Below are 25,400 nucleotides of genomic sequence, written 5' to 3'. Positions count from 1 at the left end.
TTCAGCCACAGGAGAGGGAGCCCATCAAACTACTGTGACTGGAATAGATTCTACACGGAGATCTTATAATAGGAGTACTATGGCGCTCTCTGAAAAACAACGAAAATCCATCAATAGAGTGTGTTTCTATTACCTGCTTAAACGTCCGGAGTCTGTCCAGGGTCCTCTGTCTCTCCTGGCTAACCCAGGCACTTTTCCTCTCCTCTTCATCATGGAATTTTTCTCTCTTCTGGTAAAAAGAAGAAATCACATCACATTGTACCTTTTCACAAGGGAAAAGGAAGAGAAGATTCTCCTAACATGTTAAACAAATGACGAAGAGAATGATTCATTAGACAAGACCTTTCGCGATGAAATCACTATACTCCCTGTTAGGGTCACACTGGCCCATGAGGTTCAATGAAACTCCTTCTAAGCTGAACACTGCTAAGTCTCAGAGGTCGGGGCTGAAACAATTTCAGTAATAAATAAATGCTTCTGGTCTTCACATTCAGCGAACTCAAATACAAGTGAGTTTTGAAATAAAAACAGCAACCACCACATCAGTAACTGAGTGTTCAAAGGTTAGGAAAAACACACTTCCAACACTATTCATGAACCATGTGGCTTACACCACCCCGCAGGCAGCAGTTATCTACACTGGTGTTCTAACTTTCTCCTTATTGCTGAATCACCTGTAAGTTATAGAGCAAAATCTCACTTGTCAGACATTTTAGTTCAACAAATGAAAAGACCTTCTAGGTGGGAAAAGGGTTATTACTTCTCTACTTAATTTTCAAAGCTTGATTCTTCACGTCAACGGCACATGTACCAAAACTGGACTGATAGAGGATTATCAAGGCCCCTGCTCAGGGCTGACTAGAAACTCGTGAAGCACTCCCTATTTAAAACAAGAAACAAGACACCACTGGAGCTGCCTCCTCAGGAGACTGATCCACCCGACATTAGGCTCTTCTTCTCACAACCTTTTCACCCCCCTTCTCCTCCCCACCCGGCTTGCTGACAATGGCAGTTCTTACTGTATCTTCCTTGGATGATGACATCAAAGCCTAAGATTAAAGAGATCTCTGTTTCCTTAAAAAGGTGAGAGGTGGGCTGGGCATGGCAGCACACACCTTTGATCCCAGCACTCAGGAGGCAGAGGCAGGAGGAGGATCTCTCTGAATTTGAGGCCAGCCTGGTCTAGAGAGCGAGTTCTAGGATAGCAGGGCTATGTAGAGAGACCCTGCCTGAAAACAAACAGAACAACACAGAAAAAGAGAAATCAGAGCAGCAGAGAGGGCTCAGGGAGTGAGGTGCTGACCACAGACACGAGCCCCGAGGAGGAGCCGTGGACAATCCAGGTGTGGAAGGAGGAGTGACAGGCGGGGATGGAAGGAGCGTGACAGGCGGACTCCTGGAGCTTGCTGGCCAGCTAGTGTAGCCAAGCCAGGTACAAGGAGACCCTGTCACAGACAGGTGAGGTGGAGAGTGACTGAGAAAGACAACTGACAATGCCCTCTAGCATCTGAGTGTGCTCCCACATGCACGTGCACATATGCACACAGCCAAGGCACGGTGATGTACTTTCGTAATTACAAGACTTGAGAAGCCAAGACAGAGAGATGACTGTGAATGAGGCCAGTCTAGTCTATCTTTAAAAAAATAAAAAGTAAAAAGGTGAAGTAGGTGTAATCTATAGGTGAGAGGAAACTAAAAGGTATTTGGATAATATAATCCAATAACAATATTTATTTACATCTAAAGATACAAAAACACCCCAGGAAGAACCTAAAGTAGTGTGTATCCAGAATGACAAAGACACAAAACAGAAGCCATTGTTAGCAAACTAGACAGCGCCAGGCTCCTTCTTCACGGTCATTTTGGTTACGTTACAGTGTGGCAGATAACCTAATTGGATAAGTCCTGACTTTCCTTCTTATTTTAAAACTACCTGAAAACAGTCTGAGAAGAAAATGCTATCTTCAAATACAACATGTTGACATCAACCTCAAGTCACATGGGATGTACTTACCTGTCAAATACAATGAAATTTTGACTAAAATGAGAAACAGTACTGACGAGCATCTAAGATAAGACAGTGTTCCCTACAGAACAGGCATCCCATCTCTAAGAAACCCAACAACTCTCACCAGTGATAAACTGGTCACAGAAGCTGAGAATATTCCTCTAAACACCCTGTTCCTTATCACAAAATAAACAGTACAGTGGATGTAGAAGAAGAGGAAAACAAGACAATACATAGCCCTTCTCTGCTGAACTGCAAAGCATCACGCTGTTAACAGTGGTTCACACTGGTGGACAGCAAGCAGCACTTGGAGGCCGAGGCAGGAGGAGGATGTGCATTCTGGGTCAGTCTGGGCAAGAAAAACACGTTGTCTAAAAGGGAACCCGGCAATCAATGTCCAAATATAGACAGAAGAGTTAACAACATACAAGATTCCCATAGATGACATATGAAACCACACGGACCTCATGGGCAAGCTCGGGTAGAGATAACTCACTGAGCACAAGACAGAGCATGCTCAGATTGTCTTATTGTCCAAGACAATAAGAAAAGAAATGGCGTGATCTGCAGTGACAGCAGTGACAGTCACATGAAAGCTCCAATTACAGGTATGTCTGAAAACATACCAGCTAGTCTAGTCAAGCCAGACACAGCTGAAGACCACACACAAGAGCCGAGACACAGCTTAAGAGCAGGGCATTTCCTGGGGTCCTGTCTCTAGCAACACAAAACAATGATGACCACCGCAAAATGGAGAAGAACACATACATAGAGGACAACATGAACCTAAAATTACCAAGGAGAAACATGGCACTTTTAAAATAGTCATCGAATAGATTCACAGCAAAAAGGCAGAACACTGCCTGATGAAGGACTGGCTTTCTATTAAAAGTAAAAACTGGGGCAGGAGAGATGGCTCAGTAGTTAAGAGCACTGGCTGCTCCTCCAAAGGACCCAAGTTCAATTCCCAGCACCCACATGGCAGCTCACACCTGTCTGTAACTCCAGCTCCAGGAGATCTGACACCCTCGCACAGACATATGCAGGCAAAATGCACATAAAAATAAATTTAAAAAAGAAAACTAAATAAAATAAAAATAAAAATTGATGTGTATCAGAAAAACCATATTCAATGAGGTATGCTGGGCTTCAGACTTCTTCACTATTACATCACTACTACAAAATATAGTAACAGTGTCTCCAAAATTTTGTTGAAGAGGTAATGACTGTATTGGACAGCCAATCTGCCCTTTTGTTATTGTTATTTTCAAACAGGGTTTCTCTGGCTGTCCTGAAACTCACTCTGTAGACCAAGCTGGCCTGGAACTCACGAGATCTGCCTGCCTCTGCCTCCTGCTGTGCGCTTACATAAAGAAATGAGCAGCAGAGGACTGCTGATAAGCAATGACCTTGCTTAACTCTAAACTGAATCTTAACTGAGAGATATAAATGTGAAAAAAACCCAAGTTTTCTGATATCCTCACACCCAGAGCCACAGCATCCTGAATGGCAAGGGGAGCTGTGAGCAAGCAGACCAGCAACAGTTGATTTACTTTTCACAGCCCAATGCACTGATCCCAATGGTCAATGCTTTTCCAACTGTCTTCATAAAACAATCTATAAAATTCTAATAGTTCTTTCAGAGTCATGATTAAGGCCTCTTGCTAAAAGTAGCAACAATTAATTTTGAAATTCATTTTTTGGGGATTGTTTTATTCTTCTATGATGATCATGTATCACTTTATATATTATACACAGTAAGGGTTTTCAGCCAATTGAGATAGACTCTGCTGGTCAAGACGTTAAATTGAAACTTCACAATAAACTTAAATCTTTTTATTTTCTTAGACAGGGTTTCTCTGTGAACCCTCTGCTAGCATTAAAAGTGTGTGCCACCACCACTCAGCATTTAACATCTGATATATGATCAAAATTTATACATAGACATAAAAATACAGAATGGGTGAGACTTACATATAAGAAACCATTCAAGGTCATGCACTAGAAAAAGTCATGTAACTTGTTAACATATCCAAACAACAAAATAGTAGGAAAGACACTGTTTAAGAACAATTAATCCCATGTTCTGGTTCATTTATTGATTTGTAAATCAACTACACACTACATTACACATCAGGAAAAGGGCAGGGCTGGCCTCCTTTTTCTTTTAGCTCATGCTAGGTCAGGGCTTTACTGAACCACAACCCTTGGTTTTTTGATACAAGGTCTCACAATATAGTTCAGGTTGGCCTTGAATTCACAGGCATGCATTATGCCCAGCTAGAGTGGGGATTATCACACAAGTTTAACCAACATGGGATCTGTACTCTGAAGCATCACCACGGTGAGAAAGAAGAATACAAGTTTTCCAATTTGGCCAATGATGAAGCAGGGGGTGGGATGCTACCCTTGAGATTGGGGAAGCAAGAGAAGAGAGGTTTGGGTTAGCAAGTAGAATGAACAAATCTAAGACAACCTGGATATGGGGCAAGAAGGAACTTTGATAACAGATACTACCTTTAGAATGGTAGGTTTAACACACACACACACATACATGAATAAAGTTCTTAAATTGTGCGGACAGACAGCATGTATATAGGGAAGCTCTGAACAGTGTCAGGACTCTTAAGTAACATTCTTGGCAGGAGGCTGAACAGCAGAAGTAGTGTTTTATTAACTGTTTGATTGAAGGACAGATGACTGATTCATAATTGATTAGGAAATGCTTTTTAGAAGGCCTGAGTAGCCACCCTGTTTCCTAACGGGTGGAACTGCCACACACTTTCAGAGAGGTCAGATACACTCTGTCTCTTGGTGGTATTGGGACAGATCCTTTGGATAAACATTAGTTCCATGGACTGTGGCAAGGGACAAGGAATTATGAAAGATTAAAAACAGCACACTTGCATGTCTTGTTCTTACATTAGCTGAGTCAATTATTAATAGATACAAAAGCCAGGCCTCTCTTCCTAAGTCTCAGAAGCAGGTTCACTACATCATCTTCAAGGTTTCCAGATAGGAAAACAAAGAGAAGACATGTTTTAAGCTCCACAGTAAAAGCAAATATAAAGCTACAGACTTTTTTTTTTGTGATCTTCCACCTTAGATAACAAAGCCCAGACCTACGAGCTAAGAATATACACTTCTGCCCCTGCTCTACACACTCCTGTTCCTGCTCTACACACTCCTGTTCCTGCTCTACACACTCCGTTCCTCCTCTACACACTCCGTTCCTCCTCTACACACTCCGTTCCTCCTCTACACACTCCTGTTCCTCCTCTACACACTCCGTTCCTCCTCTACACACTCCTGTTCCTCCTCTACACACTCCGTTCCTCCTCTACACACTCCTGTTCCTCCTCTACACACTCCGTTCCTCCTCTACACACTCCTGTTCCTCCTCTACACACTCCGTTCCTCCTCTACACACTCCTGTTCCTGCTCTACACACTCCTGTTCCTGCTCTACACACTCCTGTTCCTGCTCTACACACTCCGTTCCTCCTCTACACACTCCGTTCCTCCTCTACACACTCCGTTCCTCCTCTACACACTCCTGTTCCTGCTCTACACACTCCGTTCCTCCTCTACACACTCCTGTTCCTCCTCTACACACTCCGTTCCTCCTCTACACACTCCGTTCCTCCTCTACACACTCCGTTCCTCCTCTACACACTCCGTTCCTCCTCTACACACTCCGTTCCTCCTCTACACACTCCGTTCCTCCTCTACACACTCCGTTCCTCCTCTACACACTCCTGTTCCTGCTCTACACACTCCGTTCCTCCTCTACACACTCCTGTTCCTCCTCTACACACTCCTGTTCCTGCTCTACACACTCCGTTCCTCCTCTACACACTCCGTTCCTCCTCTACACACTCCTGTTCCTGCTCTACACACTCCGTTCCTCCTCTACACACTCCTGTTCCTCCTCTACACACTCCTGTTCCTCCTCTACACACTCCGTTCCTCCTCTACACACTCCGTTCCTCCTCTACACACTCCTGTTCCTCCTCTACACACTCCGTTCCTCCTCTACACACTCCGTTCCTCCTCTACACACTCCTGTTACACACTGTTCCTCCTCTACACACTCCGTTCCTCCTCTACACACTCCTGTTCCTCCTCTACACACTCCGTTCCTCCTCTACACACTCCGTTCCTCCTCTACACACTCCGTTCCTCCTCTACACACTCCGTTCCTCCTCTACACACTCCTGTTCCTGCTCTACACACTCCTGTTCCTCCTCTACACACTCCTGTTCCTCCTCTACACACTCCGTTCCTCCTCTACACACTCCGTTCCTCCTCTACACACTCCTGTTCCTGCTCTACACACTCCGTTCCTCCTCTACACACTCCTGTTCCTGCTCTACACACTCCGTTCCTCCTCTACACACTCCTGTTCCTGCTCTACACACTCCTGTTCCTCCTCTACACACTCCGTTCCTCCTCTACACACTCCTGTTCCTCCTCTACACACTCCGTTCCTCCTCTACACACTCCGTTCCTCCTCTACACACTCCTGTTCCTCCTCTACACACTCCGTTCCTCCTCTACACACTCCGTTCCTCCTCTACACACTCCGTTCCTCCTCTACACATTCCTGCTCCTGCTCTACACACTCCTGTTCCTGCTCTACACACTCCTGTTCCTGCTCTACACACTCCTGCTCCTGCTCTACACACTCCTGTTCCTGCTCTACACACTCCTGTTCCTGCTCTACACACTCCTGTTCCTGCTCTACACACTCCTGTTCTACACACTCCTGTTCCTGCTCTACACACTCCTGTTCCTGCTCTACACACTCCGTTCCTCCTCTACACACTCCTGTTCCTGCTCTACACACTCCTGTTCCTGCTCTACACACTCCTGTTCCTGCTCTACACACTCCTGTTCCTGCTCTACACACTCCTGTTCTACACACTCCTGCTCTACACACTCTTGTTCTACACACTCCTGCTCTATACACTCCTGTTCCTGCTCTACACACTCCTGTTCCTGCTCTACACACTCCTGCTCTACACACTCCTGTTCCTGCTCTACACACTCCGTTCCTCCTCTACACACTCCTGTTCCTGCTCTACACACTCCTGTTCCTGCTCTACACACTCCTGTTCCTGCTCTACACACTCCTGTTCCTGCTCTACACACTCCTGTTCTACACACTCCTGCTCTACACACTCTTGTTCTACACACTCCTGCTCTACACACTCCTGTTCTACACACTCCTGTTCCTGCTCTACACACTCCTGTTCCTGCTCTACACACTCCTGTTCTACACACTCCTGCTCTACACACTCTTGTTCTACACACTCCTGCTCTATACACTCCTGTTCCTGCTCTACACACTCCTGTCCCACGGCTAAAGTTTACCCTCTGACCCAGCCGAGTCGGTCAAATGAAGGAGCTCCCCCAGCCTAGCGTACACTGGTGCCCACCTGGAACACGGGAGTCCGCTTGCATCTTCCACATTCAGATGCAGACCACAGACTTCCAAGAGAACAGACACTCTGAAGCTTGTAGAGGAGCAATGACTGGAGTGTGAACAGACAGAAAAGGGTTTCCTACAGCACTGGTGGTAAGATGCCTAGAAAACAACTAACTGCAGGATCCTAGGGACTTGAACGGAGCTTCCATGGTAAGCCAGCATCTCTCTATATACGAGTCAGGTGGACAGAGTTCAGGAGAATGAATTAATCATACCCTAGCTGATCTGTCAGCTGGTATACTATCAAAGTCAAATCTGTTAGATCTAAGGATCCCAGAGGGAGAGATGTGAAGTGGCAAGGTTGTTTGGGGAAGTATAATGCTTACAACCTAGAAATTACTATGGTAACTACTGTCTCTAAGAGCACAGCCCCTAAGTGGCAGGCCTAGAATGCATATCAGTTTCGTCCTTTAGCATCTGAAGGACTTTGGTTAAATCAGCTCACCTGTGAGGGGGCTGGAGGACGGCTGCTATGCTAATACAGGAGACTGGGCTCTGTCAGCATCAGAGTTGGGTACAAGGAACCTAGATAGACTGGGTCTACAGAGATCCAGCTTCCATTGTCACAGTGCGTGCGTGTGTTTTTTTTTTTGGGGGGGGGGCGGGGGTGCTTCGGGAGTAGGGAGTAACTGCAATGCCAGTGGAGGTCAGAAGATAACCTTGAAGTCAGTTCTTTCTTTCTGCTGTAAGATCTGAGGCACCAACTCAGGTCATCAGACTCATGGCAAGTACTTTTACCCACTGAGGCATCTTGCTAGCCCAATAATGCACTCTTTTAAAAAGAATCTGAGCTGGGTGTGGAAGCTCATGCCTTTAATCCTGGCACTCAGGAGACAGAGGCAGGTGGATTCCAGGACAGCCTGGTCTACAGAGTGAGTTCCAGGACAACCAAGGCTACATAGTGCAACCATGCCTCAAAAAAAAAAAAAAAAAAACCACAAACAAACTAACTAAAGAAAGACTCCGAGGACAAGGATTGGATACAGCACAGTCAGAACACAGAGAAATGATTTTTCCTTTGCCAGTACATATCAACTGCAGACGGCTTTCTGGTTAGGGTGGGACTCTAATTCCCTTCCCCCTCTCAGTGCAGGGATCCCATCTGGCTTGAACCTGTGCACATCTCTGTGGATCACTAAGTGCGTCAGTCTTGTTGTATCTGGAAGACAGTCTCTTGGAGTCATCCAGCACCTTTAGCTCTTAGAATCTTTCCTTCTCCTCTTCCTTATGGATTCCCGAGCTGGGAGGAGAGGACTTTGATGCAGACAGCCATTTAGGGCTGAGTGCTCCGAAAGTCCGCACACTGTCCCGCTGTGGGTCTCTGCCCATCTGCTACAAGAAGAAGCTTCTCTGAGTGTTAATCAAGGTACTGATCTGTACCCCAGCCTGGTAGGAACTTTTAAAAATTTAAGAGTTTTATACTAGATTGCCACGGCTAAAGCCAAATCTGGCCTCAAATTTGGAATCCTTCTGCCTCAGCTTCCAGAGTGCGTATTACAGGCATATGCCGCCATGCCCAGCTTTTTTGTTGTTGTTGTTTTGGTTTGAAAACAGTCTTTCTGGTAGCTCATTCGGTAGTGGCTGAGGCAGTATAGCTCCGTGACAGGTTCAGCATCCCACACCCCTTACCCAGCGCCACCATGATGCCAAGAGGAAGGTTAGCATGGACGGAGCGGCGAAGGCGGAGCCCAACTGACTCTCCGAGAGGCTGTCGGCCAAGCCTGCCCCTGCCAAGGTGGACACAAAGCTGAAGAAGGCCGCGGGAAAGGATAAACCACCAGACAAAAGAGTGCAAACCCAAGGGAAGAGGGGAGCAAAGGGCAAACAGGCGGAGGTGGCTGACCAGCAAACCACAGATGTGCCTGCAGAGAACGGAGAGGCTGAGAACCGGAGTCCAGCCTCTGAAGTCTAAGAGAAGAAGCCAAGTCCGACTAACCATCCATCGTGTCTGTCAGTGTCCCCCCTTCCCTTCTTGTACAATCCAGAGGAATATTTTTATCAACTATTTTGTCAATGCGAGTTTTTCAGTAGCTCTAGAAACATTTTTAAAAGGTGGGAGGAAGTCCCGCCTCATCCCGTATTTTAAGTGTAAATGATTTTTTTAAGAGGTTAAATCACTTGCTGGTTGTTTATTTTTTGGTACAACCAGAAAATAGCAGGGTACTGAATCAGGAGAGGCTGTGACTGTCTCGGTGGTCACCATAACATTCCGTAGAGGGGGCTAGCTTTATATCCTACAACACAAAGCAGACTGAATGGTAATTTGGAGTCTTGGTCGTGCATTTGTGTCTGGAATATTTTCAGTTATATCTGGTTTCGTGTTTCTAGTAGAACTGTATCCTAAAAAACCACTACTCCTCGGTCCTTGCCCTGTCAGAACTGTCTCTGGTCACGGCAGTCCATTTTCCTAACAATCGTGATAATGTGCTGTGAAAGATTAAAATTTTGAATATGTACTGTATGTGGCATAAAACTGTGAACCAGTGGAATTAATGATTGTGAGCGTTTGATTGTTATGTGAGGTCTTAGGGAAAACTTGCCAAATTTAGGATGGAACATCACTGGAATAAGTTCAAAGAGAAACAGCACATGGCTCTTTTGAGTATGTGAACACATTGTATGACTCTTAGAGTTTGGGTCCATGTTTTTAGAATTGAAATGTCTGTGTACTCTGCTCCTCAACCAATAAAATCTGAGTTGTGAAAGAGAAAGAAGGAAGGAAGGGAAGGAGGGAGGGAGGGAGGGAGGGAGGGGGGGAGGGAGGGAGGAAGGAAGGAAGGAAGGAAGGAAGGAAGGAAGGAAGGAAGGAAGGAAGGAAGGAGGGAAGGAAACAGTCTTCTACGTATGTAGCCCCTGCTGGCCTGTTGTTCAAGTGATCATCCTGCCCTTGTCTGTCAAGTACTACAACTATAGTTGTTCACCATCATATCTGTGAGGGATATTTTTAATGGAAAAAAATAACTTGTTTTTTAACCACAGTTTTCTTGTTTACCATTTGTTCAGGGGTATTAACAGTCAGCAAGTAAACTTTGTGCTTTCTTTAGTTCATTTTTTAAGTTAATATTAGATGTTAAACTACCTTAGACCTGCATGTTTATTTTGCATGGTTTCTATGGAAAACTCTTAAAACAATAAAATTAATTATGAGTTATATTTTAAACAACATACAACCCAAGAAATCCCAATAAAGATAACTTGAGCTTCAAACCAAGCTTTGAGAAACAATAATCACTTGTAATCGAAGGCTCTGGGCATGCACAACCTGAGGCTATGAGCCACATGCAGCTGCAAACAGCCAAGGACAGCTCGAAATAAGGTCCAATATAAAAATGTAAACTTACAGCATTATGAGATGGGGGAGGGGTGCTGATGTCTCCCCTGTCCTCCTGTCTGTCTCCCTGTCTCCCCGGTCTTCCTGTCTCCCCCGTCTCCCGTCTCCCCGGTCTTCCTGTCTCCCCCGTCTTCCCGTCTCCCCGTCTCCCGTCTCCCCTGTCTCCCCGGTCTCCCCGGTCTCCCCGTCTCCTCGTCTCCCCGTCTCCCCGGTTTCCCCCGTCTCCCCCGTCTCCCCGGTCTCCCCCGTCTCCCCGTCTCCCCGGTTTCCCCCGTCTCCCCGGTCTTCCTGTCTCCCCCGTCTCCCCGTCTCCCCGTCTCCCCCGTCTCCCCGGTCTCCCCGGTCTCCCCGGTCTCCCCGTCTCCCCGGTCTCCCCGGTCTCCCCCGTCTCCCCGGTCTCCCCGGTCTCCCCGGTCTCCCCGGTCTCCCCGTCTCCCCGTCTCCCCGTCTCCCCCGTCTCCCCGGTCTCCCCCGTCTCCCCCGTCTCCCCGTCTCCCCCGTCTCCCCGGTCTCCCCGGTCTCCCCCGTCTCCCCGGTCTCCCCGGTCTCCCCGTCTCCCCGGTCTCCCCGTCTCCCCGTCTCCCCCGTCTCCCGTCTCCCCGTCTCCCCGTCTCCCCGGTCTCCCCGGTCTCCCCGTCTCCCCGTCTCCCCGGTCTCCCCGTCTCCCCCGTCTCCCCGTCTCCCCGTCTCCCCGGTCTCCCCGGTCTCCCCGGTCTCCCCGGTCTCCCCGTCTCCCCGTCTTCCCGTCTCCCCGTCTCCCGAGTGTGAATTTCTTTAAAGATAATTCAGAATGGACATGCCTGAAGCCAGTTCTCATTTCCCTGAGCTGTAAATGTTTTAGAATGGACTTACTTTGTTACTGTTTTCCTGTCTCATCAGGTAGGCTATCTAATGCTGATGTTGGGCCAAATTTGAAGATAACATTTATCTCTGATATTCCTGTAGATTTTGACTTCTTTATTTGACCTTTGTCCTCATAAAATTCTTTGAGGAACAAATAAATTACTTCATCCACCAAAAAACTGGCATTTTTATCGGAAACCAGATTAGTCACATAAAAAGAACAAATGAAGAGTAGAATGTCAGTAGTCAAGCTAGTAATCCAGGTAGAAGTGAGCAGGGGCACCCTCATTCCCCATCTGATCCCTTACCTAACCAGACACAGCACATTCTAACCCGCAGACAGAGAGAAGAAAAACAAAGGGCCCTAATGAATTTGCTATTTCTGGCTTCTAAGAGAAAGAGTCATATAGTTTAAGGATAAGTGACTGATCCCCATCTAATTATGATAATAAGGGGCAGCTTTAGCTCAACTGTGCCAAATTAGCTCAAATTATCAGAAAAGAAGTCAAGTCCACTGACGTTGTGTGTGATGCCAAAGAAAGAAGAGAAGCTTTACAATAAGCAAACAGGGAGAAATGCCATACGAGCGCTTTCATATTCAATTAGGTATTCGCTTCTAGTGTTGACTAAAGATAGCTATATCAAACCCTGGAGAACCCACTCCAGTGCATGCAGGTGTGATGCGGTGCAATACTGGGAAGGAAGGAGATTCCTAATGTAGCTCACACAAAATAAACTAGTTACTCTCCACAACCTAGGAGCGCAGGGCAGGGCACATCTGGAACACGGCAAACGTGACAACACACTGGGTAAGCAGCCGGAGCTGTCTGCTGACTGGAAGAGGCAAAGTGTGTTCCTCCTCCTCGTCAGCTTTCCTTACATCATAATGGAAATCCTAAGCTAATGCCATAAGAAGGGCAAATAAAGTTATACACATTGGCAAGAAATAAAGCTATGTAGAAATGTATGTAGAAAGCAGAAAAGAAAGTCAGTATAAAATAATAGTGGACCATTACAGCAGAGATGCTATACATAAACAATTCCTAGTCTACCAACTAGAATTTGAAATTAAATATGAAATAATACTAATCCCCACAAAGACAAAATCTGCCATATTACAAGATTTAAATGAAGAAAACTATAAAACTCTGAAAGAAAGTTAAATAATCCTTGTATGTATACAGTAAAATTCAATAAAAATTGATTCCTTCTTCTCGCTGATTTAGAGGCTAAAAGACCTAGGTTAATGAAACAGTCTCCAAACAGAGCCATGGAGACAAAATCTCTTGACCTTTGCCTAAAGGGCAAAGGAATGCAGTGGAACACAGCTTGTTAAACAAATGACGCTGAAGAAAGTGGGCACGGACGTGTCCAAGGTGATGGGGACCCCGACCTTAGACGGGCCAGGCAATTTTAACTCAAACAGCTCATAGACCTAACTGTAAAATGCAAAGCATACAACCCTACAGTATTTAAAGTAAAGAGACACCATGCTATGAAAAACAACTAGTAAGCTGGATATCGCTCAAAGCCAAAGCTCTGGAAAGGACACTGGTTAGAGATGAGAGAATAAGCAAAAGACACCTGATAAAGGACTCTTCAAACTCAACAATGAGAAAAGCAAAGCTCACAGTGAACAACAAAAGCCAGGGTGGTGGTATGACTGTAATCTGGGAGGTGGAGGCAGGAGGTTCAGCTACACAGGAACTAAAGGTCATGTTCTATGTGAAATCCTATCAAAACACACAACCCAAAAAAAGATAGATAAAAAACCTGAGCAAGGAATCTGAACAAGTACTTTACTAAGAAAATACATATGTGGCAGATGAGCATATAAAAACCATGCTCAGCACCATGTCGTTTAGGAATATGAACTAAAACCGTTAAGATACTACTATACCCATCAGGACAGCTATCACTCTGAGAACAGCAAAAGCCGGAGAGGGTGACAATATAGAGCTCTCATTGATTGCTGAGGTAAGTGCAGACTAGCACATTTAATCTTACCCCACTGCCCAACAATCAAAACCTTAAATCTGCATTGTTAAGTGAAATAAGTCAACCTGAATATGCTACACTGTGTATATTCCAAATACACATAGGGCAGTAAAACTAACCTGTTTGATTCTTAGTCACAGACTCTTGTCGTTTTACACCTGAGAATAGTAATAGACCTCACACCACCAGGAAAGAACTCAACGTAATCAATAACTTTGGAGAGCAATCAATAGTATGCCAACACTGACTTGCTGCTAACTGTAACACATGTATGACCTTAGTGGTAACAGAAGGCTGGGGGTTAAGCTAGGTGGCACACAGCAACTCTTAGACTTAGCATTCATTTTCTCTTAAAATAGATCTCATTCACTCATTCATTCACACATACACATTCAGAGGCACTAACATCTAGGGACACATACTCGGGATTTTTTACCCTTTTCGGACACATGTAAGATTTTGTTCCAAGTCTCCAGGAGTCCTGACTTACTAGTTGTATTGTGTGATGGGTTCTATATTCCTCTTCACTCTGAAAACGCTGTTGGAATTTTTCATTGTGTTTTGCAATACAAATTTCCTAGAAAAATATAAAATGTGTTGTAATTAAAGTGAGACTTAGAAAGACCACAGCCAAGTTTATCTGACTTGTTTTACTCAGGGGCACAGAGCTAACGAGAACTAGCTCCTCCTTCCTTCACCACAGACCACTAAACCCATCTCTACATCTCTGGAGGGTCAGAACTGGCCGTTAAGACCTGTCTAGCCCGAACGGCAGTGCCTCAGTCCACTCTCTAAACATCCCAAGCTCACTAAGTAAGGCTAAGGACCCTGACACCATCAGTGAGGACACTTCAGCTTTCCTCTGAATGCACTGCAGGGGATCCTAGCCACATCCTTTAGTGAGTCACCTGCAGAATAAGTGGAACCCAGCCAACACTGGCTGTTAGAACATATGGAAACGGACAACTCTTCTAAGAGAAATAGAAATGTTTGATGTAAGAAGCTGACAATAGGTAATGGCTACTTAGTTTTAAAAATGGAGGCAATGATGATCCTATTACAGTCTGACTTGTCAGACATGGACCAAGGGTGAAGTAATGAATGAAACAGGCTTGCATACCTTTTTGTTTCTGAGGTAGGCTTTCTTGGCTGAGACACGCCCCCTTCTCGCTTCCAGCTGCCGTGCCTTCTGCTGCAGCTTCTGCAGCTCTTCTCTCTGTGCGGACACAGATGCCACCATCTCCTCCTTCTCCAGCATGGCCTCCATGCTTTCGTAAGTGTCGTAGTATACCACTTCATCTCTCTTTTCTGTCACAGAAGGCATGGTTAGGAATGAGCTTCTTTATTCAACAGTGATTAAAAGGTGAGGAAATAGACCTCCGACTAAATTATGCAACATTTCTAGCAGTGTCTGGTACACAGTAAGTGTTCAATAAATACAGACCTCACTCTTCCACACTCCACCCACACAAACCTGCAAAAATTCTGATTCCAGATGAAGCATCCTTTAACAAAGAAGGCATGCTACAAAAATACTCCAAACCAACATGCAGCCCGAGCTGAGTTCACGGACTCCTTCAGGCATTTATGTTTAGACATTTTTTAAGTCTTAGGAGAAACACAGTTGGGTCCATGTATACTTTCTCCACATACTCTACCTTTTGTGGAGACTGTGGTTCAATCCACACCATACCTGATATAAGTCTTTTGATGCTCTCCAGTTGTGCAGTCAAAAGTAACTCTTCACACTTCAAGATTTCAAACTGTACTTCGTACAACTGAAGCTGCAGATCATAATAATCAGCTTCAAGCTGATCCAACTGAGCTATAGCTTCTGTACCGCCCTGTAAACTTTGCATCTGAAATGAAAATAATAACACTACTATTAATTGGTGGAGACAAGAAAAAAGTCAACTAGATATTAATACTAATCCAATAAGGTAAGTCCCAAAAGCAACTTCTTTAAGAAAGAAATGAGTGCCAGGCAGTGGTGGTGCACACCTTTAATCCCAGATATACAGAGTGAGTTCTAGGACAGCCAGAACTACACAGAGAAACCCTGGGGGGACAGAGGCGGGGGAGACACACACCACACACTTCTAAGCTGGGTGTGGCACTGATAGTGCAGAAGACCACTTAAGGCCAGGAGTCTGAGGCTAACTTCAAGAGACAGCACAGGCCTAGTAGCAGAGACTTGAGCTATGGGAGTTGAAGATGTTACATTAACTCAAGGCCAGTCTGCGAAAGAGTTTGTTCAAGGTCAGTCTGGACAACTTACTGAGACATTTATCTCAAAATAAAAAAGTAAAAGCAGCCAGGACAGCTCAGCTATGAAAGTCTGCCTATGTCTACAATATCACTATCTAGGTTCACTTCCACTATCACAAGAGGTTGGGGGGAGGCATCTATACTTTTAGAAAATACACACAGAACCAAGGAAGGAGGAGAAAGGGCACCTCCTAAACATAAGGAACAAAACAAACACCTAAGAACCTGAACCAATAGTAACTCATAAACAGTGAAGAAAAGTTTCAACCTAACTTACCACCAAGCAGACTTGTAATGTTTATACCATAGCTCATTCATATTTAGAGTAACAATGTACTATTACCATCCTGACACAGATCTCAATCTTGTTTCTTCTCAGTTCAAAAGCATACACTAAGTTATAGCATTCCCTTTCCACAATAAACATACAAAATGCGGAGCCATACTTTGATGGTTACAACAGAGTGGGAAAAGTCAATTACTTTTATATTAATTTTTGTTTGTTTGTTTGTTTGTTTGTTTGTTTTTTGAGACAGGGTTTCTCTGTGTAGCTTTGTGCCTTTCTTGGATCTCGCTCTGTAGACTTTCCTGGATCTTGCTCTGTAGACCAGGCTGGCCTCGAACTCACAAAGATCCGCCTGGCTCTGCCTCCCGAGTGCTGGGATTAAAGGCGTGTGCCACCACCGCCCAGCCTCATTTATTTATTTTTATACATAGAGTATTTCTTATTTCTTTATGTTATCTCATTTAAACTTCAAAAACATTCCTAAAATCATTGAGGATGTGTTCCATCCTTGAGGAATTCTAGGTGTGTCAGGATTTTAGAAGGTGATACTCAGAGCAGCTCACTTCCAGAGAGATGTTGATTTCATGGTGATGAAACATGGTTACATTAAATGGAAAAATATGAACTACACGTGGTTTAACATTAAATGAGATTATTCTGCTACAAATATATTCAGAGATTAGGTTTGCCATCAAAGACATGGAATGGAATTATCAGTTGTATAGGGTTTGTGAAATGTGAAATCACAGACAACCCTGCCTACTTGTACTGGCCCCAGTTGTATAGCTGTCAGTGGCAGAATCTGTATTTATACACAAGAGCTTCTCAGAGCCCCAGTTTTCATGTTCTTTTACCATTTCCATATCAAAGGGCTAGCCCTAATTGAGAGCTTGTCCTTTTGGGTCTGTATTTATTGTTGATCACTTAATGGCATCATTTATTAAATTGTTTATAAAATTTATTAAAAGATTTGACCAGACTTAGTTCATTTAGTTATTTTTAGTTTTTGGAGACAGGGTCTTGCTGTCCACTGCTGATTGTTCTGAAATGTAATTGTGTAGACCAGGTTGGCCTCAAACTCCAGAGATCTGCCCGCCTCTGCTTCCTTATGTATGTGCCACCATGCCTGGCTGGAGTTGTTTTTAAATGAGTACCGCTACATATTTAGACCCAAACCTAACCATTTCTTTTTCTGCCTTACTAAATGGCTTTGACATTAGGCAGTTTGAAAAGCATTCTAGGACTAGAGAGATGGCTCAGAGGTTAAGAGCACTAACTGCTTTTTCAGAGGTCCTGAATTCAATTCCCAGCAACCACATGGTAGCTCACAACCATCTGTAATGAGAGTTGATCCCCTCTCTGGTGTGCAGGCAAACATGAAGACAGAACACTGTATATGTAGTAAATCTTAAAAAAATGCATTCTAGTCACTGGGTAATCTGTGTAAATATCTAGATTATAACTCAAAATCTTTTATATATAATATGTATATATAATATATTTGTATTATTTTACATCTCGGCTGCAGTTTCCCCTCTCTCCTTTCCTCCCAGTCCCTCCCTCCACCCCCCTCTGTCCCTACCCCTCAGTCCTCTCCTCTTTCATCCTATCCAGGAAAGGGCAGGCCTCCCATGGATATCAACAACGCATGGCATATCAAGTTGCAGTAAGACTTAAGCAGCTCCTCATGCATTAAGGCTGGGCAAGGTGACCCAGGATGAGGAGTCGGGTCCCAAAAGCCAGTACAAGAGTCGGAGACAGCCCCTGTTCCCACTGTTAGGAGTCCCACAAGAGACCAAGCTACACAACTGTCACATATATGCAGAGTGCCTAGGTCAGCCCCATGCAGGCTCCCTGATTCAGTCTCTGTGAGCCAAGGTTAGTTGATTCTATGAGTTTTGTTGTGTCCTTGACCCCTCTGACTCCTACAATCCTTTCTCCTCCTCTTCTGCAGGATTCCCTAAGCTCCACCTATGTGGGTCTGCATCTGTTCCATCAGTTACTGGATGAAGCCTCTTTGATGATAATCGGGCTAGGCATCAGTCTTGTCACAGGAGATGGCCAGTTCAGGCACCTTCTCCACTCTTGCTAGGAGTCTTAGCTGGGGTCATCTTTGTAAATTCCTGGGGATTACCTGACCCCAAAGTGCACACCCTCCAGTAATCTCTTTCAATATTCTCTCCCCTGCACTGCACCCCCCACACGATTGCCCATATTCCCATCTCCACCTGCCCTTAGTCCAATGACTGAATCTCCATTTCCCCTTTCCAGGGAGATCCAGGTGTTCCCTCCATGAACCCCCCTTGATACCTAGTCTCACTGGGTCTGTGTAATTGTAGTATAGTTATCCTTTATTTTACAGCTAATATCCACTTATGAGTGAGTACATGCCATGTTTGCCTTTCTCAGTCTGAGTTACCTCACTCAGGATGATTTTTTTTTCTAGTTCCATCCATTTGCCTTCATCTTTCCTGGTGTCCTTGTTTTTTTTGTTTTTGTTTTTGTTTTTTAACAACTGAGTAATATTCCAATGTGTAAATATACCACATTTTCTTTATCCATTCTTCAGTTGAGGGACATCTAGGTTGTTTGTAGGTTCTGGCTATTATGAATAAAGCTGCTGTGAACATAGTTGAGCAAATGTCCTTGTGGTATGATTGAGCATCCTTTGGGTATATGCCCAAGAGTGGTATAGCTGGGTCTGGTTGATTTTCAGTTCTCTGAGAAACTGCCACACTGACTTCCAAAGTGGCTGTACAAGATTGCACTTGCACCAGCAATGAGGAGTGTTCCCCTTACTCCATATCCTTTCCAGCATGAACTGTTACTTGTGTTTTTGATCTTAGTTAGCCATTCTGACAGGTGTAAGGTGGAATCTCAGAGTCGTTTTGATTTGCATATGGCTAAGGATGTTGCACATCTCCTTAAGTGTTTCTCAGCCAGCAAAATCTAAAATCTTGTTTAAAACATCTTTTTGTGCTCTCATGTGTCCATTACCTTCAAGACAAAGGGGATCATTCAATAGTAATATGAACCCTCCTCCCCCATCTTTCTGCCATAGTCTTTCCTAGAGCAGTGGTTAGATACCTCCCTTATGAACTGGGGACCCAAGTGATGTCAGCCTCACCCCTGTGGCCTTTGGTAGTCACTTCTGCAAAGTCACCTGAAGCCAGGGGCCACCTCTCCAGTGCTACCAGGAACTCCAGGGCACATTGATGTCTATGCGGTAGGCCTTCTGGCACAACTAAAGACAACCTTAAAGAAGCCACAACAGTCGTACTACATTCTGGAAGAAATACTCTCAGAAGAGTGCTTACAGTCTGACACTGTAAGCCTGGTGTTTTCCATCTCAGGAGCTCCTGAAAAAGTTGCATATGTTGGAAGTGGTAGTGTTGGGAAGCAATTCTGAATCCTCCTTTCTCTGTAGTTGATTACTTCAAATATGATGAAGGACAAATCCCTCCCTCTTCAGGGCTAGCCACACAAGCCTCATACAAGACAACTACCACTTGAAAAACTATCCTGAGATATTCCTACTTAGGCCCAGTCTAGGGCCCTGACTTCAGTTCTGCTAAAGATAACAGGCTTTGTTACCAAAAGTAACTATCATGCTTAGATTGCAAGGACTTTTCACATCTAAAGCAATTCTCTCAGACTGATCTACTTAACATATTCTGTGACTGAGAAACAAGGGGAACCCAGCTGTGTGGAGTAATTGACTTTTCCCACTCCGTTGTAACCATCGAAATATGACTCTGCATTTTGTATGTTTATTGTGGAAAGGGAATGTTATAACTTAGTGTATGCTTTTGAACTGAGAAGAAACAAGATTGAGATCTGTGTCAGGATGGTAATAGTACATTGTTACTCTAAATATGAATGAGCTATGGTATAAACATTACAAGTCTGCTTGGTGGTAAGTTAGGTTAAAACTTTTCTTCACTGTTTATGAGTTACTATTGGTTCAGGTTCTTAGGTGTTTGTTTTGTTCCTTATGTTTAGGAGGTGCTCTTTCTCCTCCTTCCTTGGTTCTGTGTGTATTTTCTAAAAGTATAGATGCTTTAAAAAAGGCTTAGTGCTTGAGTACTTGCCTAGCATATATGAGACCCTGGGTTTGATCCCCAGGACTAAAGGAAGGGAAAAACGTTACAAATCCAGCCTCCTTGCCTAAGGACGGACCTCAATTTCCCACCTACAGCTTGGGCTGTGCACACATCTAAGCTCCTTCTCTTTGTAGTCCCTTTCATACAGAATATTACACAAAGTGCCTATCAGAATCAGAGTAGTAGTAGTTAACATGTGTTTTCCTCCTATGCCAGGTATTATGCTAAATATTTCACATATACCAACTCATGGGATCATAACACCCTGAGACAGACATTGCCAATTTATAGAGAAGGAGTAAGCTTGCAGAACTGAGACCCACAGAGCTGTTCTGTTCAGGATGGCAGCTACTAGCTGCAAGTGATTTTTTTTTTTTAATATAAGTAAAAATGTGATTCTTTCATTGCAGGATATTCTCATGGACAATATATTGAGATTTTAATCACACACATACAATAATGTTCAATAGTCCATGTATTAAAACTGAAATAAGTAAATATAAACTTAATTATAATTTACCTACATGCTTTAAGGAAAAAAAGCCAAAATAAATAAATGAGTTGGCGTCAGAATTGGCATAACCTAATCACAAACTAAAGTCAAACTGAGAGAAACAGTGTTTAACCTCTCCCTTAGTCACTGTTCTGCTGCTGTGACGAGACACTGACCACAGCAACTCTCATACAAGAAAGCATTGAATTGGAGCTGGCTTACAGTTTCAGGGTTAGTCCATCATGGTGGGGAGTGTGGCAGCATGCAGGCAGACATGGAGAAGTGACTCACAGTTCTGTATCTGGATCCACAGGCAGCTGGAAGAGAGCCACTGGGCCTGGCTTGGGCTTTAACACCTCAAAGCCCACCCCCACTGGCTCACTTCTTCCAAAAGGCCACACCCACTCCAACAAGGCCCCTCCTCCTAATCCTTCTCAAGTAGCACCACTCCCTGATGACTAAACATTCAAATATTTCACATTCAAACCACCACAATCTTAATGTGAATAAAATTCAAATGCCAAACAGAGTACTGCTTAAGAGATTAGTAGTATCTGTTAATTTGGAAAATTTATTTCAAGTTCATCATTAATCTTGTGAAAAATACTCCTATTAATTCATAATTTTAATCATTATAGAATATTATTTTTAAGGTGTGTTACTTTTGTTTAGCTCTGTAAAGCTGTGTTACTGTGGATGTCTAAAACATCTGATGGTCTAATAAAGAGCTGAATGGCCAATAGCAAGGCAGGAGAAAGGGTAGGTGGGGGTAGCAGACAGAGAGACTCTATAATAGGAGAGATCTGGGAGGAAGGAGGAGGACCCATGGGTCAGCCACCCAGCCACCCAGCCACCCAGCTACACAGCCAGCCACAGAGTAAGAATAAGATCTACAGAAGTAAGAGAACGGGAAAAGGCCAGAGGCAAAAGGTAGATGGGATAATTTAAGTTAAGGAAAGCTGGCAAGAAACAATCCAAGCTAAGGCTGGGCATTTATAATTAAGCCTCCGTGTGTGATTTGGGAGCTGGGTGGTGAGCCCCAAGAGTAAAAAAGCCAAATAACAACATCTAATCTTATGATTTAATTTTGTATCAAGAAGTATGTCTTTAAAATAACCCGAGTAAATAAACATAATGACTTGTTTATGATTAACAGTCATTTTATTTTTCAACAGGTACTTTCCTACTACTTCAGTATTTTCCTCAGGCAACACGAGAGTTTTAGAACTGGATCACTTGGTCCTTTCCCTTCTTGTCACTTCCCAGTTTAAAACACAGTACTGACATTTTTAAGAACAAAACTCTGCACTCAGGAAGCCAACCTGTTCTGCAAGGCAAATTCCAGGGCTAAAGTGAGACCTCGTCTCAACAAACAAGCAAACACAGAGAAACACATGCCTCCCTTATTCTAAAGCATATAGTAGGCTGTGTTACCAACAGAAGCCTGCAGGGGCAAAGCATTTGTTTGGGATGAGCTTAATATTTTACATGTGTTCTGTTTCTCATGAGTAATGCAGACACCTTAAATTAAGGCTATTAAAACTGACACAGTATATCATCACAGTTAAATATATATAAAACACAATACCTATATTATATATACAACAAGCATAAACCTGGCAAGAATGACTAACTGGCAATTTTAAAAAATCCTTTGAAGAATTCAGAAACATTATGCAAGACTTTAAAGCAGACTACTATAACCAAGGATGTGGCCTAGAAAATAACCACAGAGACTCCAACTCTAGAGCTCTGGTTTAGCCTCTCCCTTCCTCTACCACTGGAGGCCTATTTTAAAGAAGCCATACTTTCCAATGTCAGTGTCAGGGGTCTTTGCCACAGCAGGTCAGTGTCAGACAGATCATGCCAACACTAATCAACGAGATGAAGGCAAAGTCTACTTCATAGGCAATACAAAGCCTGGGATTTGAAAAGAGATCCAGACAGCCAGTAACAAGGAGGAGCAGGCTCAATAAAGGGAAACTGCAGTAGAAATGCCTCAGGGGAACATGGGATGTTGCTGAAACCCTTCTGAGATTGAACACAAAGTACAACTGTCTCAGACAAGGTCCAATTTTACCTTCTAACAACACACACCCACACACACACACACACACACACACACACACACACACACACACACACACACCCACATACACCCACACACACAGATGGCTCTGCAGTAAAGACAGGAGCTGATGTAGTTCCCAGCACCCACATGGTAGACAGCCATCCATAACAGCAATTCCAGGGAATCAGATGCCTTCTTCTGACCTCCAGGGGCACCAAGTATCTGTATGAGATATATATATCTATATACATAGATATATATGTATATATCTATGTATATAGATATATACATTCATACATATATATACATTCATACAGGCAAAACATTCATATACGTAAGATTTAAAAAATTAGCCTGTACTATTAAAAGTAGGCAACAGCCTGACAAATACATGAGGTATGAGGGTGTGGAGATAGGATCTCTCACATATCTCAGTCTGGCTATACTTGTTACGTAGCTGAGGATGGACTGAACTCAACCTTCCTGTCTCTACCTTGAAGGTGCTAGGACTAGTAAGAGTATGCTCCACCACACCTGGCTCCACAGTTAGTAACCAAGACAATGGTAGAAAAGCAGCTCTTTATTGGGTAACAGATCAGAATCCAGAAAATAAACAGAATTCTTTAAAAAGAAAAAAAATTCCTTAAAAAAAAGATCATTAGAAAAAAAGCTAAATATTTCAAGAGACACTTCTTAAAAGTAAATACACGTTGTTTTCCAAATTCTAACAATTATACACTGCCAGTGGGGATAAAAAATATGACTGGAAATGAATGTATTATGACTCAGATTTTATTATTGTTTTGTTTATTATGCAGTTCTCTATAAATACTGCAGCTGGTGATGGCTAGATTATTCTATGTTATGTGACTATCCAAGTGGCTTTTTTTAAGTTTTCATTATTATTTTAGTGTTAGGCATTGTATGCATTCTATGCAAGAGTTCTACCACTGAGCTACACACTCACTAATAAAATGGCTTTTAAATATCCATGGCTTTGTAGATGTATACATATACCTATGAACACTGGTTTAAGTGTGGGTGGAGAATTAAGAAAGGAGATAAAGAGAGGATATTATGAGATAATGAGAAAACTCTTTTCTATGTCTGGGCAGTGGTGTCAAACATCTTTAATCCCAGACCTCAGAAGCCAAGGACAGGTGGATCTTTGAGTGGGAGGCCAGCCTGGTCTACAGGGTGAATTCCAGGACAGCCAGGACTACACAGAAAATCCTATTTTCTTTTCCTAGTTTTGATTCCTTTGCAGCTCTCTTTCCTATGGTAGACATGATTTCAACTGTCTCTGTAGAAGCAGCAAGAACCATCTTTGCATTCCAGAAGAAACCAACATGTGTTACTCCTCTGAGGCAGTGACTGTGAAGCCGCGCTTGCCTTCCAGTTCCACTAATAGAGCAGTGAGGGACTGACGTGACTAGTCTGAACACACTTGTCACAATGACGCACTCACAATGGTAATCAAAAAGAAAAACTGGGGGGGGGGGGGGGGGGGGGGGGGGGGGGTAACCTGAAATGTCCCTTTTTTTCATTGTTTAAATCATTCTACTCCAAGTATTATTTAGTGTAAACTATATTGCTATATATAAAATAGTTTTTAAAAATCAACACAAATCTAAAAATAAATCAAATAATTCCATTTTATATAATTCTTGAAGTATAAGTACTTTAAAATAACTAATATAAATTCAGTCACCTTTGCCTGGCTCACTATACCCAGACCAATAAAAACATACATTTTGCCATTCTTACCAACCTATTCAAAATGAATGTGTGCAAACTTGGATCTACCTTCGCCAAATGCTCAGACTGCAAGAACATTAAGTGTAGTTTTTATGTTTTCCTAACTCCACATTGCTTTCAATATAGTCTTCATCCATTACTGTACAAAATTATGAGAGAGAGAGAGAGATAGAGAGAGAGAGAGGGTGGGGAGGGAGGGAGGGAGGGAAGGGAGGGAGGGAGGGAGACTGAGTTGTATGTTCATTTTTGGTTCATACCTTAGTTTCTACTAAGACACTGAAATCAAGTTTGTGAAGTTGAGTTCTCAATAGAAAGATCCCCCTAAAATACAACCTTACAATTACCCAGAGCAACTGTTCATACATAACAAATCTGATCATGTTTTCCTTACAATGGAGACATGCTGCTTTGAGGATAACATCTGACTCTTGGCAGAGCACATACAAACAAATTTTCCAAGTTTGCTTCTTACCTCTCCTCCCCATGCCAACTGTCAAAGCTCTGTACTTCTCCAATGGTCCACTTTGAATGTGATCAAGCTCACAGATCACTTTTACATATACTTTTCAAATCTCACTATATTTTATGACCATATCTTATTTATGTTTTCAAAAACTATCTTTAAAAGGCTATGTGTAAGGTCAATGGCATGGTTCAGGGGGTCTTGCCTCGCAAGCCTGGCAACCTGAGTTTGATCCCCAAGAACACCAAATTCAATCTCCAGAAGCCAAGTAATTGTGGAGAGACTTGA

At 43.5% G+C, this 25,400-nt stretch overlaps 1 protein-coding gene and 1 pseudogene across 1 annotated transcript in view; one reads left to right on the top strand and one right to left on the bottom strand.

The window, feature by feature from the left end:
* Jmy (junction mediating and regulatory protein, p53 cofactor) overlaps positions 1–25,400 on the bottom strand; it is a 79,427-nt gene that overhangs the window by 15,828 nt on the left and 38,199 nt on the right. The window contains exons 5-8 of the mRNA XM_052743562.1: positions 15,364–15,529; positions 14,791–14,978; positions 14,161–14,247; positions 134–229 (exon numbers count right to left, since the gene is read on the bottom strand). Of these exons, the coding sequence (XP_052599522.1) occupies positions 134–229; positions 14,161–14,247; positions 14,791–14,978; positions 15,364–15,529 (537 nt within the window). The remainder of the gene's footprint in view (positions 1–133; positions 230–14,160; positions 14,248–14,790; positions 14,979–15,363; positions 15,530–25,400) is intronic.
* Positions 8,133–13,105, top strand: LOC128113808 (non-histone chromosomal protein HMG-14-like; annotated as a pseudogene).

The sequence above is a fragment of the Peromyscus californicus genome, unplaced genomic scaffold (assembly GCF_007827085.1).
Source record: "Peromyscus californicus insignis strain IS unplaced genomic scaffold, ASM782708v3 Scaffold_18__1_contigs__length_77618521, whole genome shotgun sequence".
Classification (NCBI taxonomy): domain Eukaryota; kingdom Metazoa; phylum Chordata; class Mammalia; order Rodentia; family Cricetidae; genus Peromyscus; species Peromyscus californicus.
Note: the sequence above shows the minus strand (reverse complement) of the source record. Positions and strands in the feature narration are given on the sequence as shown.